The sequence below is a fragment of the Ailuropoda melanoleuca genome, chromosome 1 (genome assembly GCF_002007445.2).
Source record: "Ailuropoda melanoleuca isolate Jingjing chromosome 1, ASM200744v2, whole genome shotgun sequence".
Lineage (NCBI taxonomy): Eukaryota > Metazoa > Chordata > Mammalia > Carnivora > Ursidae > Ailuropoda > Ailuropoda melanoleuca.
This window is the reverse complement of record NC_048218.1, coordinates 14,377,784-14,394,055: the sequence shown is the minus strand read 5'-3', so window position 1 is coordinate 14,394,055 and position 16,272 is coordinate 14,377,784. Positions and strand designations below refer to the sequence as shown.

General features: G+C 38.7%; 1 protein-coding gene across 1 annotated transcript in view; it reads right to left on the bottom strand.

Annotated features, from left to right (window-relative positions):
* GRIK1 (glutamate ionotropic receptor kainate type subunit 1) overlaps positions 1-16,272 on the bottom strand; it is a 340,717-nt gene that overhangs the window by 104,939 nt on the left and 219,506 nt on the right. The window contains exons 2-3 of the mRNA XM_002924137.2: positions 11,899-12,066; positions 7,858-8,115 (exon numbers count right to left, since the gene is read on the bottom strand). Of these exons, the coding sequence (XP_002924183.1) occupies positions 7,858-8,115; positions 11,899-12,066 (426 nt within the window). The remainder of the gene's footprint in view (positions 1-7,857; positions 8,116-11,898; positions 12,067-16,272) is intronic.

The window sequence follows — 16,272 nt, the reverse complement described above, 5'->3', positions numbered from 1 at the left end:
GATTCGCACGCACAGGGAGTGACTCTGGGAACAGGCGGAGCATATGGAGGAGGAAAAAAAAGAAGCTGCTATTTCCAGTGAGTGTTTAAAATCTCCCATGCCTTCTTCTTAAATAATAATAAACTTCGCTATTTACATTACCCCTTTTAGGAAGGATGCTACGTGCCTTACAAGTATCTTAATAAACCTCAGAATATACCTTCAAAGTGAAAAGGTGTCAGTACTATTTTACCCTAAGGAAAGTGAGACACAGTGAGGTTAATTGTTTAGATCGGCCCTAAAAATAAGTCACAGATGCCAGGAATTGGAAGGGACCTTAAGGTCAAACCCCTCCTTGATGCATGATTCCCCTCCACACAGCTGCTACTGAACACCTCTCTATTTGAGAAATTCTCCTCCTCACACTGCAGCCCTGTTCTTTTCTGGACAGCTTAGTTATATTTAATGAGTATCAGTTCAAAAGGAAAGTACCTAGTTTTTCTTGAGTCTTAATCCAATTCTCTGTTCATTAAACCACATCAGTGGGGTTGATGCCATAAAAATGGACACAGTAAATCATTGGGACCCACAGATAAGATCGTGCATTTTAAATGTTAATTTCCTCTTCATTTGTACTCAGAAACATGTAAAATGGCATTTCACAAACTTGTTGGTGTATTAATATACCCAGATCTAATAGGATTCTTAAGGGGATCTGTGTATCCTCCAGAGGGAAGGAAAAATCAGAACTGAGAAATGGAAATGGGTAAGTGAATGAATTACCTGGGGGAAATATAGTGCTTTTAAGCGCAGGTCTTCATACATATGATTTTTCAAAAGTGCATCAAAAAAAAAAAAAAAAAAAAAAAAAGCTAGAGACTTCCCAAAAGAAAAATTGTGTCCCTTGATCAAAGGACCTCAAAGAAGAATCTAGTCAAATATTTGAAATGAACTGTGTTGCAGTTAGCTCAACCAGAGTATTTTAGTCTTGACTTCTTGCTGATATCAATGGTAGCTAAAAATAATATACCCCTGTGCAATATCTAAAGACTGGTTTCCAAACAGAATTCTGAAAATTTGCATAGGGTTCAGGGCAGAGGACTGGAGTGGGTAGATAGGTAGGGTAGAAAAGAGTGAGGACAGAGAAAAAAGAAAAAAAGAACTATAATTTATTATCTTGTTGGTTGTGAGTGCCAAAGACTTCTATCCTCCAGCTATTTCAGGTGGAATTGTGAGGGGGCTTGTAGCATAAGTGCTCTGGCTAGCACAAATGGTCATCATAGCACAGTGGGGCGAGCTGGGATTGCTGAAAGGGAAAAATTTACTTTTGTTTTATTTGGCACTTATTGCATACTGAATTTCTTTCATTTTGGCTTGGTAATTTATGACAAAATGTTGATTTTCTTCAAGTCCAAATTTTAGGTCTCTGTCAAGGTTCTTGGTTCGGAACAATATATTCTTTCTGTTTTCTATGGGAAGAGGGAGGGAAAGGTAGTAAACATGATAAATCTAAGTCCCTATTTAAATACAGCCCATACAGCCATAAAAGCAATTATTTCACTTATTTGTAGAGTGGCTGAGCATATTAAATGAGTTAATTATACAAAATATTTAAAAGAGTGTGTGCCACATAATCAGAACTCAAGAATTTAGTTATTGTGTTATTTGTGGTTGTTATTTCTCTTGTGTTTTCTCCTTGAATTTATTGTTTCTTCCAATCACTAACATTTTTATGTATGTTAACCATATTTCCAATTAATCCTCATTGTAAAGCTTTGAGATAATATTTCAAGTGATAGTTAATAGCTATTTTAGGCTACATTTTAGAAGTCTTATGGCTCTGATGTGTTGAGAAAAAATGCCTTAAGGAAACTGTGGATGAAAAAAAAAATCTCTTGAGGACTATATGTTGTGAACTCAGGGCTAGAGGCATCTGGCTGGAACTCATTTCCTTGATGGCCTTATCTAGTCCCATCTATATGCTGAGGGCTCTTGAATTTGTATCTCCAGCTCGCACCACCTTTTGAACTCCAGACATATATTAGCTGCCTATTCATCACCTTCATTTGAATATAGTAGATATTACAAATTCAAACTTCCCATGTTTAAGACTGAACAAACTCCTGATATCATCCTTATTCCTCCAAAGTCGTTCCATCTATAACCTTCCCCACCTCAGGTGATGTTAACTCCTTCCATTGGTTCAGGCTAAAAAGTTTAGACTCACCCTTGATTCTTCTGTTTCTCTCTCAGCTAGCTTTCACCTCTTCAGGGCATTATGCTAGCTCAACGTTTGAAATATTTCAAGAAACTGACAATTTCTTACTCCTCTATTACTTACCTTCCTCAGTTGCCTTGATTTCTCTAGAAGCTACCTATTTTTACTTTGCCTGCCTGTGTTGTATTATTGATACAAGAGCCAGAATGATCTTTTGATGATGTAAATCTGATCATGTCACTCCTCTGCTGTAAACTGTCCAATGGTTTTCCCATTTCATGAAAATCAGAAACTCTCCCTGGTGTCTGTAAAATCCTCCACGATCTATATGGTGTGTCTCTCTGACCTACTTTCCCACTACCCTTCCCCTGTCACACTGATCCCACTGCACTGGCCTCTTTGTTTGTTATAAATAAATATTTATTGGAACACACCATACTTGTTCATTTGCGTGTTGCCTATGGCTGTTTTCTTGCTACCGTGGCAGAGAGAAATCGTCATGACCATAGGACCCACAAAGCTTGAGCTATATACTATCTGGCCCTTTAGAGATAAAAGTTTGTTGGTCCCTGTTCTACAGAACTAGTTGTGGCTACATTTCACTGGGATTGGACTTGAAAAAGCAGAAACTGCTAATATCCTCCACACAGCATTTGGTGCTCAGCTTCTCAGCTCTTTTTGATGTGCGAAGGGATAGAAACCAGGCTTCCACCAGGGGTCTAATGAAGCAGAAGGGATGACCAATGAGCAGCAACTTCTCATTGCCTAGGGTCACCTCTGGATGTGGGAATCAGAGAGAAGTAGGTGACTGATGGGAAGAACATCCAGGCAACAGAGAGAGAGAGAGAAAGAGAGAGAGAGAGATGAAGCGAAACAAAACTTCACTCCCCCAACAGTTCTCTAGGGTTTTTCTACATTTTTACTTCCAGAGGACAGAATTTTGCCTGCTAGTATTTAGTGAATTGAATTTTGTCCTTAGAGACAAGCACAGTGCTCCCCTTGACTTCAATGGGAGTCATGGGCCATTTGGTCCCCCAGACATCTGTGCTGGCTTCAGGCTATTTAGCAAACTCCTAAACAAATCCCAATAAAGTGTTCTTTAATGGGTACTTAATTCTGGTGTGAGGGTGGATGCTGAGCACACCTAAGTCCTTTCTTTTCCTTCAGGTTTACTAAGTTTTCTCCTTTTTATGGCTTCATAATTACTGCAACCAAAACCCTGAGCCAAGCAGTATTAAACCTACTCAAAAGCAAAAGATGTCTGCTTTTATTGATCTCAGTTGACCTGTTTACTCTCTGGGTTCCAACTTAATGGCTCAATTGATAATTCATTTACATTTTTAATTTCTTTGTGGGCAACATCAGTTTAACATGAATCATTTCTAACTTAATGGGCAACATACAAACTCATTTGAGATATTCAACTTTAGCAAGGAGTTATTGAGCAACAGGGCTCAGGTGAACTTAATAGGGATGAAAAGCAGATTTCACTTTCTTGTAAAAAAATGATAGAAATGATAATTTGAGTTTCCTCCTGTGCAAAATCCCCATCAATTATGAGTGCTCACCTGAAATCAGAAGGTTGTTTAGGACATCAACTTTTGTGTTATCCTTTTACAAATTATAGTTTGTCTAAATACAATTTGAAATCTATAACAGTTATGCTCACACCTTCAGTTGAGCTCTTAAATTAAATCTAAAAGTTTTAATATCATTCATTAATTTGTTTTCCCTTTGGATGGCCCTGCTTTCCTGGTGATGTAGAAACAGAAAAATTTGTACTATCGAGTGTACTACGTAATAAGAAATAGTATGACTTTATTCGCTCATGCAATTCTCTATTTACAAAGATAAGCAACATGGAAGATCTGACCACACTTAATTTATAATTGAAGGGGAACAGAATTTGCCACTCCAAAATGTTTCTTTTTGGCATGGGGATTATTATAAGATATATATATATATATTTTAAGATTTTATTTATTTATTCATGAAAGACAGAGAGAGAGAGGCAGAGGCAAAAACAGGCTCCCTGAGGAACAGGAAGCCAGATGTGGGACTGGATCCCAGGACTCTGGGATCATGACCTGAGCAGAAGGTCAACACAAAACCAACTGAGCCACCCAGGCGCCCCAAGATATTTATTTTTAAGAAACAGCAGGCACAGATGGAGCTCTGAAATCTACATAGATGTTACCCTTTTGTAAGAGACATTTACATGTGTAAGGGAAATCTTCATTTGTAAGGGTGTCTACCTCACTGTACCAGGAAGAGGGGAAAGACTAAATCTCTAGAAATTCTTCTCAATGGGGAAGGCAAGGCGAGACTTAAATATGCATAACGACCTTACCCCTGTTCACCCTGCTTTTCCTGATAACCTCCCATAACTGACTCCCCAACCCCAACATCTTTTGTCTTTAGCAGAAGATGGTATTTAAGGTGATGGCTTTGGCCATTTCAGAGAGTTACTTAGTTTTCTTGGGTCTGTCCCATGCTTATAGGTGGTATACCTCTTATTAAACTTTTGTTTGCTTTACTTCTGTTAATCTGTCTCATGTCAGTTTAATTGCTTGACCAACTAAAGATCCTAGAAGGGAGGAAGGGAAAACTTTTCCACCCCTGCACATTATACTATTCCCTCTCAAGGCCTTTTAAATATGCTTGTGGAATTCATTTGATGGTATGTTTTTCTTCCCAGCAAGCAGGTGAAGCTTTAAGAATATAACTGCCTGTGGCTTATTCTTCCCTGTAGGACTGTTTTGAATATAACATTTATAAGTTATATATCCAATCACCTTCCTTCACTTCTTTCTAAAATGAGATGAGGTCTAAGAAAATACATAAATGCATATTTCCAACCAAACAGTCGCTTTTATCTGACAGTTTAAAATGGAACCAGAGTTTAGTGCAAAGTAGAGGTGGCTTACTATTCATCCTCCAAGAAGTAGAAAGTGCTAGTGCTTGGTGAAAAGGACAATGAAAAATGAAATACTAGTAAAAATGTTGTAAGTGCTTTGTTTTATTAATTTTCACTGATGATTTTCTTAACCTTATTACCAAATGTGTAGATCAAGAAAAGAGCTAATTTTAATTCTTGGAGAAAAAATATGCAGAAAGTAAATAGTATTATTCCTTGCACATATAGTTAACTAAGTATTTCCCTATATTCCATAATTGTGTTAGGTGGCAGATTATAAAAATAAATAAGATAAAAGGCCAATGTTTAGGAATTCCGAGTCTCCTAGATGTGCAAACAGGTCATTGAAACATGTAATATAATACTTATATTTGCAAAGTGCTATTTGAACTCTATGGTGGTCTCAGAGGGCTTCAAGGAAGAAGTGATATTTGAATGTGATCATGTGGAATGAGGGAGCTCACCGTCTTAGGGGTTGTGTGGAAGATCATGCAATGTAAGAAGCCAGCTTCAGAAAAGCAGAGTCAGACATATTTATGAATACATCTCAGGTAAGAGACACAAAAGCAAAAATAAACTATTGGCACTACACCAAAATAAAAAGCTTCTGCACAGTGAAGGAAACCATCACCAAAACCAAAAGGCAACCTACTGAACAGGAGAAGACATTTGCAAATAAAATATCTAATAAGGGGTCACTATCCAAAATATATAAAAAAAAATATACAACTCAACACCAAATTTTAATTCAATTAAAAATGGCAGAAGACTGTTTCCAAAGAAGACATCCAGATGGCCAACAGACACATGAAAAGATGCTCAACATCATTCATCATCAGGGAGAAGCAAATCAAAACCATGATGAGATACCACCGCACACCAGTCAGAATGAGTAAGGATCAAAAAGACTAAGAACAGCAAGTGTTGGTGAAGATGTGGAAAAGAAGGAACCCTCATGTACTGTTGGTAGGAATGTAAACTGGTGCAGCTACTGTAGAAAACAGCATGGAGAGTCCTCAGAAAATAAAATTAGAAATACCATATGATCTGTTTGTTCCACTACTGAGTATTTATCCAAAGAAAATGAAAATACTAATTCAAAAAGATATATGTACCCTTACGTGTATTGTAGCATTATTTATAATAGCTAGGATATGGAAATAACCCAAGTGTCCATGGATAGATGAATGGATTAAGAAGATATATATATATATATATATATATAATGGGCTATTACACAGCCATAAAAAGAATGAGATTTGTGGCAACTTGAATGGACCTACAGGGTACTATGCTAAGTAAAATAAGACAGAGACAGACAAATACTATATGATTTCACTTATAGATTTCACTTATATGTGGAATCTAAGAAACAAAACAAATGAACAAATGAGCAAACCAAAAAAGCAGACAGACCCATAAATATAGAGAGCAAACTGATAGTTGCCAGAGGGGAGATGGGCAAAACGGGTAAAGGGGAGAGTAAGGTACAGGCTTCCAGTTATGGAACGAATAAGTCACAGGAATAAAAGGCACAACATAAGAAATGCAGTCAAGCACACCGTAATAACATTGTATGGTGATAGATGGTAGCTATGTTTGTGGGGAGCGCAGCATAGGATATAAACTTGTTGAATCACCTGAAACTAATGTAACATTGTGAGTCCACTATACTTCCATGAGTCCGATGAAGTTGGGGGTATGTAAGGAAGGAATGGTGGACTCTTTATCCCAGCGGATGTGAGGTATAGGGAGTGCAGGGAAGGGGTTAATGTAGTGCCAGCGTTAATGGAGATGAGGGCAAGATGGTGAACAGCTTCAAATTAGAAGGACTTGACAAGAGTCACCAGCATGGGGATTTTACGGTGTAAAAGGGAGCCTGAGCTCCAACAAACTGCAAACTGTGTCCAGAAGGCAGAGAGGAAAGGTGCTTGCAAAAAAAACTTGAAATGGGGGCAGGTCGGAGAAAATGTCTAGTGAGATGGAGACTCTAAGCATCACGGTTCTGTTCTGCCTCCTAAAATAAGCAGTGGAACAATGCAAGATTTTTTAAGGGTTGGTTATCAGGGGTTCTTAGTCCCTTTCCTATGAAATGGTCAGTTTTATTGATATAACCTCTAACTAGATTCCTCTTTGTTAACCTACTTTAGAAACTTGTCTAAAATATAACATTTACATAGTTACTTATCAAATTGTAAGCATACTTCATGGTCATTTTCCAACTTTCTCTGCATTATTTAAGAAGTGGAGTCATTGTTCCAGTCTTAATAGAGTTGGAGAAATGAAATCACATCTTTAACATTCTGATTGGATTACAATATCAATAAGGTGATATTTGTTGGGCACTACATCAAAAACTAATAATGTATTATATGCTGGGTAGCTGAGCATAATAAAAAATAAAAATAAATAAAAATGTAGTCATAAAAATAATAAAATTCTATTAGTCATCTCTCATCCCAACCCATGTGTAATATAATTAAAACTTCAAAGTAAAAAACTAAAATAAAAACAAAAAACACAAAACAATCCCCCTAAGTATGATGATGGAAAGATCATCAGAAAGGATCCAGAGGAATCAGACAAGGCGACACATGGAATTCCTAAATTAGAATACTCCATTAGCTTCATGTAAAAGAGCATTTTCATGCACCCCACCTGAGGAGTTAATGCCTCTAGAACACTCGGATTCCCTTTGTTCAGACCTGACATGGCCAGGTGAGGTGTCATGAGAGTCCCATACCTGTGCTGTCTTCGTACACCACCGTCACTGTTTTCCAGTTGTAGTAGAGGACGAGATCCAGGACCGCCCTGCTGATAGCTGCATAATCTGGGTACAGGTTGATGTAAAACAAGTCTTTGTTGTCCACTGAAGGGTGTTTCCAGCGGGTCTGTATGTGCGGAACTTCGAGAGCATTGCAAATCGACTGCACAGCACTGACAGAGGAACTGTGGGAAGGGCCAAAGAGAGCAGCCACACCAAGAGCCAGCTGGTCACAGGCTGGTGGCCACAGACAAGGAGGGGTGGAGAGGGAGGGCAGGGAAGGGGGCAGAGAAAGAGAGAGCTGTGAATTTCATCGTTCCTTTCATGATCCCTCTTTTTATTTTCACTGTTAGAAATTTTCCTCCACTCTCCATCTGTATGTTGAGAAAATTCGCTTAATCCAACTTCCATATCCCCATGATGGTAAAATGTTGAGAGATTTGAACGTGGGACTGATTAGCGTGGGACATCACAAGGCCAATTCTGTGCAATCAAAAATGAGTGGCTGGTGTCACACCATCACTTTTAATCAGATGGGGTCCACATCCCTTGCTTGGCATGGCATAACTCGGGCGTGCCCAGAGCTGTTCTACAAGATATTTGCCAAGTGAATTTCATGTGAATGAAGTTCTGGGGACAGAACTTCTGGGACAGATATCTGTCCCATTGATATTAACATGGTCCAAGAATTTAGAAGATTCTCCGGGTGGCTGCAAAGTACTTTAGTTCCCATCTTCCCAAAACTCAGAAATGAATTCCAGGCCACTGAAAAACCACTAAAGATGTCAAATGATACTGATACCTAATTAATTATAGAATAATAGCATAGCATAGCTTAAAGGGATCTTAGAAGTCATTTGGTCCAACCCACTAATACCACAGACAATGGAGTGAGTCAGGGCCACGGGCTCTGTACCAGAGCCCAGGGGCCCAGCTCAGGTCAGGCCCCTCCCTACCTCAACATCAGCCAACATGTGGCCTAACAAAATCAAGTCAATATGTATTTAAAAATGAATTCATAACACTTATTTATTTTTCTCATTATCAGATTTTTTTACATTCATAGAGAGAATTTAGAATATTTTAAAGTGTAAGAAAGGAAAAAAAAGGTCCTGAAATTCCATCATCTTGGGAAGATACCTATTCACATTTTGGCATTCCAATTTATAAAAAATTAAATCATTATACAAATACAGTTTGACACATTGCTTTCTTCATTTAACACTGAATTTAACACTAAAAGCACACCCTTTTCCCCCCAGTCTCCTCAAAGTCTTCAAAAGTATATTTTTCAAGTCTGTAGACTAGCCCATCCCATGGATATGTCATTATTTATTTAACTATCTCTGATGCTATTGAACATTTAAGCTGCTCTTAATTTTTGTTATTATAATTACTATTATAGTACTTATCTTAGTCCCTATATTTTTCTCTGAATTTCACATTACTTTCTTAGAGTAGATGATTCGCAGCTATAATTAAATGGTATGATATTTTTAAGCTACTTGATACATACATATTAAGCAAATTCCCTTCCAGAAAGATGGGACTGATTATCCTCTACAACCATGTAAAATAGTGTCTACTCATTTCATGATGATATAAATTTATGCTGGCATTGTATATAAGCTTAAAAGCATTTCAAATTTATATTTTAATATTAATTTAAAGGAATTTGGAACTGTATATATATATGTGTATATATGTATTTGTATATATATATTTGGAACTATATATATATAATATGTCAAAATTGTCTGACTTGATTTAGATCGAAAAAATAATAAAGTTTTGAAAGCCATATTGCAAATATCTATGTAACTGCCAATGTTGAGAGTTATTCGTAAGAAAACTTTCTGATTCTATGCTTTTGGTACTGAATTACTACCTGAGATATGAAGACATCATTTTCTCTTCTTTTAAAGATTTTATTTATTTATTTGATGGAGAGAAAGACAGCCAGTGAGAGAGTGAACACAAGCAGGGGGAGTGGGAGAGGAAGAAGCAGGCTCCCTGCAGAGGAGCCCAATGCGGGGCTATATCCCAGGGCTCCAGGACCACGCCCTGAGCCATAGGCACTTGCTTAAGGACTGAGCCACTCAGGGGCCCAATACATTAAGTGCTGTAAGCATAAATTGCCATTGTCTTCAGAAACTTATTTTCTGGATATGTTTTCAGTGGTAAGATAAAATGAGAGCATGAGAGTATATGAACTGCTGTTTTGTCTAACATGAGCAATGGATTGAGATTCCTGCTAATATTTATCTCAGGGATGCTAATATGACTTGACAGAAAATCAATTTTTTGAATTCTGTTTGCCTGCAAATTACCAGTTTTAAGAAGATTTTGGGGGTGTTTAATTTACAAGTATGGCAGGTACTCGAGACCATAAAAAAGCTTTCCATTTTATGTGGGTTAAAGAATCATTGTTAAATGTGTTTGCCTTTCTAAGGTATTTGCTCAGCAATGTTTGCATGTGTGTGACAGATAGAAAGACAGGACAGAGACAGACAGAGAAAGAGAGACACAGAGAGACAGAGACAGACAAAGAAATACAGAAACAGAGACAAGAGACAGAGAGAGGCAGAGAAAGAGAGAATGTCACCCACAGAAATAATTCATGTGAAGATAACTTTGAAGTGCTATATAAGTAGAAATTTTTATTATTTGTTCATAGGCAACTCTGACCTATGTCGTATCTGCAGCTCCATGCAGCTTTAAAAAGAAAATGTGCTTAAACTAAGGTGGTGCCATAGATTAAAAAAAAAAAAGAGTCATTATACTATACACTTTTCATCTGCACTCCTAGGAAAACAAGTTTTACCTTTTGTTTGTAAAAAACACTAAGAATCCTGCAGAAGAGTGTGTAAGGGGCGCACATCTGATGATCCTGAGTTAATTCTATGTGGAAACAACCAATATTTGCTTGGCAATTGACATAAATACGGTGTTTATTGCAATCCACTTATTTGTGGGCAAAACATTCTTCTATGAGGGAAGCAACCCCCCTACTCGAGAGTGTGGAGCAGCCGTGGTTTCCACACAGACCCCTGCACGGAGTCTCAACACCTCCCTGATTAGAGGCCAAGTTTCAAGTGTGTTAAATGTGACAGTGCTTCAGAATTGTCTTGGGAGGGTTTGGGGGATGTCTAAGCAAGCCCCACAACCCCAATGGCTCTTTCCAGGACAGAAACCTTGCAGCCTCACCTCTACGTAAATTAGATTATTTTGTAGGACCTTGTCTTCTGCTCAATAGAAAAAGAGAATCAGGAAAAAAATGCAGATTGTTTCATTGGTTGAATTTTTATATTTCTATGATTTTGTGGATTGGAGTTAAAAAAAAAAAAGTTGATGGGGCGCCTGGGTGGCACAGCGGTTGGGCGTCTGCCTTCGGCTCAGGGCGTGATCCTGGCGTTGTGGGATCGAGCCCCACGTCAGGCTCCTCCGCTATGAGCCTGCTTCTCCTTCTCCCACTCCCCCTGCTTGTGTTCCCTCTCTCGCTGGCTGTCTCTATCTCTGTTGAATAAATAAATAAAATCTTTAAAAAAAAAAAAGTTAAAAAAAAAAAAAAGTTGAGAAGACGCTAGGTAAACCCGGTAGTTTACAGCCTGTTAAAATTCCGGATGTGAGTTATGTGAGTTGTGGGTATTTCCACATGCTCGGTGGGTATGACCTTCCACAAAGTTTTATTTGACTGCACTGTACAATTTCATGGTGGTATCTCAGCCTCAGGAAGGAAAAACAGATCAAGCTTGACATTTTCCATTCACAGCTGAACCAGTTAATCATAGAGTAGAGGGCACTGAAGGGTGAGCTAATCAGAATGGCCCAGAAAACATAGCTAGGCAACATCCATTAGGATTGTTCAGATTGCACTGGACAGTGACATCGAGGACCGAGGTTTCCTACAACCCATTTACACAAAGATGTCCACTCTGAAAAAGGGCAGGTAGCAGAAAAGGTGACTCGTAGAGCAGACACATCACCCAAAAAAGCTTTTAAAGATGTGAAAATAGTTACCTCTCCGTGAGGCTTCAAAACTATCAAAAAGGTTAATTCTTTGGATGTCATAGGTTAATGTGGTGTTAGGCATCAGGGTTCGATTTCTGTTAATGCTGGTGACGGCGAACTTGAAAGCCAATTCTTCAACATTAACAGGCTCATTCTCCACGGTTTCAAAAATCCCTCCTGCAGAAGCAAAAGAAATACATGAGAAGCATTAGTCACATCATTCCTCTGTATTTTTTTTTCAAGAAGAATATCAGTGATTCACACAAAGGCCCCCGAAATAAATGCAGTGATCGTCAGAACAGATCTCAAACCCACGGTTAGAAATTTGTCAGCACACGTCACCTGCACGTAAACAGGTCTGAGATTTCAAATCCAAAGTTGGACTGTATGTTACCTCTCAGATGGCCAATGTAGTCCAAATATTTAATTCCGTGTCAAGTATAACTGATAATGTGGTGAAGGGTGATTTTCTACAGTTTGGACATGAATCACACTGTGGTTGACCTAAACATAATTTGAGCTGTATCTGGCGGGACCATTCTTCTTCAGAATGAAGCTCTTTCGATTCAAAAAGCAGACCTTTTCAACTCCAAAGAAATCAGTCAGAGAGCTGAGTGGGGTCAAAATGAGACATACATACACTTAGATTTTTCAAAATGAAAAAATTTCTTCTTTTCTTCTGGCTCAGAATTCTGGGGTCATATTCCAGAACCTTCCAAAGTGCACAGGCAGATTCAAACAACTTTTGTTTGCTTTGTTTTGAGACACTGTTTGGTCTGGTCTCAAAGCAATCCTGCATCCTATCTCCAGAGAAAAGTGGTGCTCCCCTAAGACAGAGCATGCACTAAAACTCTGATATCTCAAACGGGGGGATCTCCAAACAAGCGGCAATAGGAAACACGGAAACACCGGTGCTTAAAGCCTCATTGGAGAATTCAGCTCTGACTCTGCTTGCCATGGTGATGTTAATAGAGGTAATTGGAGTGTCATTAACTTTACATTCTTAATGTTCTTTAAGAGTTGTCCTGGGGGGGCGCCTGGGTGGCACAGCGGTTAAGCGTCTGCCTTCAGCTCAGGGCATGATCCTGGCGTTCCGGGATCGAGCCCAACATCAGGCTCCTCCACTATGAGCCTGCTTCTTCCTCTCCCACTCCCCCTGCTTGTGTTCCCTCTCTCGCTGGCTGTCTCTCTGTCTGTCGAATAAATAAAAAATCTTTAAAAAAAAAAAAAAAAGAGTTGTCCTGGGATTATCAATAGATGCAAGACACACAGTAGAGGCTCTCTTCTCTGACCTCCACTTAACTTATTCCTTGATTGACCAATACTCCTCATTTCCCCTGAATAAAACATTAACTGGAGCCCTTGAAATGCTGAATACTTGTAACTAGCTCTCACGATTGGGAGACTCCTTACCAAAGGTCAGATGTAGGTTTTTTTTTTCCGAACTTGGCTATGCCAGCTTGATCTGTATGTGTTTCAAGTTCTCTCTATGCTCAAAAAAAAAAAAAAAAAATCTAAAACTAAAAATCCCAAATAAATGTCACAGGCACCTGTATGATTTGGGTGTATTCTTAGAAAAAGAACTCTAACTGGCAAACTCTAATTCAAAGAAATGACTTTAATCCTATTTTGAAAGAAGAGTAAACAAATACACATCTGCAATTTTTATTAATTATAAAATTAATTATTATTATTTTGCAATTTCCTGCTCAACTGCCTTTCTCTATTAAATAATCAATTACAACGTCAGGTTGCAAAATCAGAGAAGGTTTGTACGGAACTGCTTTGGCTTCCTTTGGAAACGTCTCTGGCTTTTGGACTGATGATATGAGATATTCATGCAGAGATCATGCCCCTGTTCTCTGAGAGCCCAGAGTTGAACACCGTGTGACCATGTTAACCTTTACCTACAGATTCCCACTGGACACTTATTCTGAAATCCACGTTAGGAAAATTTATGCTCTTATGTGACTTTGTTTTTTTTTTTTTTTCTCTGACAGTGGTAAGCAGGTCCTTGGGGGTGCTTTCAGTTTCTCTCGGAGCTATTAAGTGGAAGGTCCACAGTGAGGTGATAAGCTCAGGTAATAGAAGACGACAGAAACAAGCTGACCCGTGATTAGAATAGCCCAGACTTAAGTTCAGAAACTCTTTGGTGTTTGGGACTTCACCATAATTATTAGCATTTAAAAAAAATCTGTTTATCTCCTCAAGCACACGGTGAGAACCCTTAGGAAGAAAGAATGTATCTTGTTCAGATTCACCATCCTTAGGGAGCTCAAAGTCACTTAAGACGTTCAGCCTACAACTGTGTAGGAATAAATCAGTCATTGGCTCAAATGTGAGCACCACTCATCCGCATAAGCAGGTTGGTAGGAAGAAATACACACCAGAGTGGAAATGCGAAATTCTGAACTTTGGACCTTGGTCCACCTCGTTCCTCTTTGAGAAGGAATTTTAAATATTTGGAAGGAAGTTACTATGAAGTTGCTCTTTGGTAAAATTTCACTTAAGACTTTTAACATTCCATGTACGAGGTAGTATTTCTGTTTTTATGCATGAAGAAGTGAGCTGAGACACACACAGCTTGCCTACCTTATTCAAAGTCCCCAGGCGTTGTTTGTGACAAACCCAGGTGTTTGATTTTTCAATCTAAATATAGATTTTTAAAAAATACATATTATATTATACTATACATTATTATTTAATATATGTTAAATATAATATTTATTATAGGGAATTAGCTCACATGATTATCATATACAGAACTATATATAATTGATTTATATATATGTATTTTCACTTTATAAATTATTTCTGATGTCCTTCATCTCTAAGTGTGGGTTTATAATGCTTCCTTGGTTACCTTAGAGTAAAGGAAATGTCGTAATGCATGGATGGTACCCTGAAAACTCAATCATCCCCCAGAAATAAATTAGTATTATTACACATGGATAAAGAGGAATTAACATTTGTTATAGAACTGCCTGCTCATCTCAAAATTGTTCCTTTGGTATATAGTTATTTTTTACATAAAGTTGAATGTTCCTGAGTTTAAGAGAATGATAAGTGTTTTTATTATGTGCATATGTAGTGTGTAAGTGAACTCTGTTTTGTCATTTTGGGGCAATTTTCTTTCTTTCTGGCATCAAACAAGCATTATAAATGTTGTCATTAGCTCAACACCCCCCCCCCACACTCTCCTTTTTCCCTTAGGAAGGGCTGCTGTTGAAAACCAAAAAGCTGCGGTGAGGTGAGGCATATCGAGAATTGAGGAAGTACCAGGAGAGTGGAATCTGATAGAGACAGGACTGTTATTGATGGGAGCCATTCTGGCTCCTCCTAAGGGAGCAGGCCTATAAGCATTAGCCACTTCCTCTCTCCTCCTCCTCGTAACTTCAGATCTGACAACACTGAATTGCAGAGTCTTTGATAGGAGTAGAGAGACACATGCATGATTTTTTTTTTTTTAATTTGTGGGTGTGGGCTTGTTAATGAGACATTTCAAGCCTTTGGGGCTCTCCATGTGTCAACTTCTAGCCTCGGTCATTTGTACGCTTGTGTCTGATGGTTTCAAGAGGAGGATTTCCTACCTGGTTCCTTCTTTTGTTCCCCTTTCTTTTCTGTTGTTCCCCTCCCTTTGCCCCTGCCCCCCCTTGCCTTTTTCTGCTAAGGTCAATGCTTCTCCCTCTCTCTCTCTTTCACCCCTCCATTTGAAGATAGAAGAGAAGACAGCTGTCTATAAGCCAGGAAGGAGGTCTTCACCAGACACAGCTGTGCCAATGCCTTGACTTAGACTGCCTAGCCTCTGTGAGAAGTAAGTGTCTGTTGTTTAAGCCACCAGGTCTGTGAGGTTGTTATAGCAGCCCGAGGTAAGACCTTCTTCTTCTCTTCTTCTTCACCCCAAGGTCTTTGAAATTCAAAATGGACAACTGTAATGGAAATCATGTCTGTGCATGTAAAATTCTCCTCCAACAGGATTCTAAATTTATGGCACAGTGGTTTAAGGTAAACAGAGAAAAACTCACTTGAAATCTCGATACAGAACTAGGTAGCAGGAGTTCCATCACCACAGGTGTGTTTCTCTCTCTGTGGGGCAGATCCTGCACCAACAAGGTCAGGTCAAAACAGGCAGTTTTGTTTTGTGACCACGTAGACATAGATGGAAACCAGAGATGGCTGCCTCCTGCACAGCTAACAGGTTGCCTTCAAGAAGAGATAGCGGTGGGCACAGGGGCGCAAGTGAGAACTTGTGGTTTTGTGTCATGTAATTCCATCTAGACTTCCAAGAGAATTTGGCCATAATCACAAACCCACTTACTGTTGGGTCAAAAACATGGTCATTATAGGTAAAAAGCAGTCAAGGCTTAGACTAAGTCTAAGTCA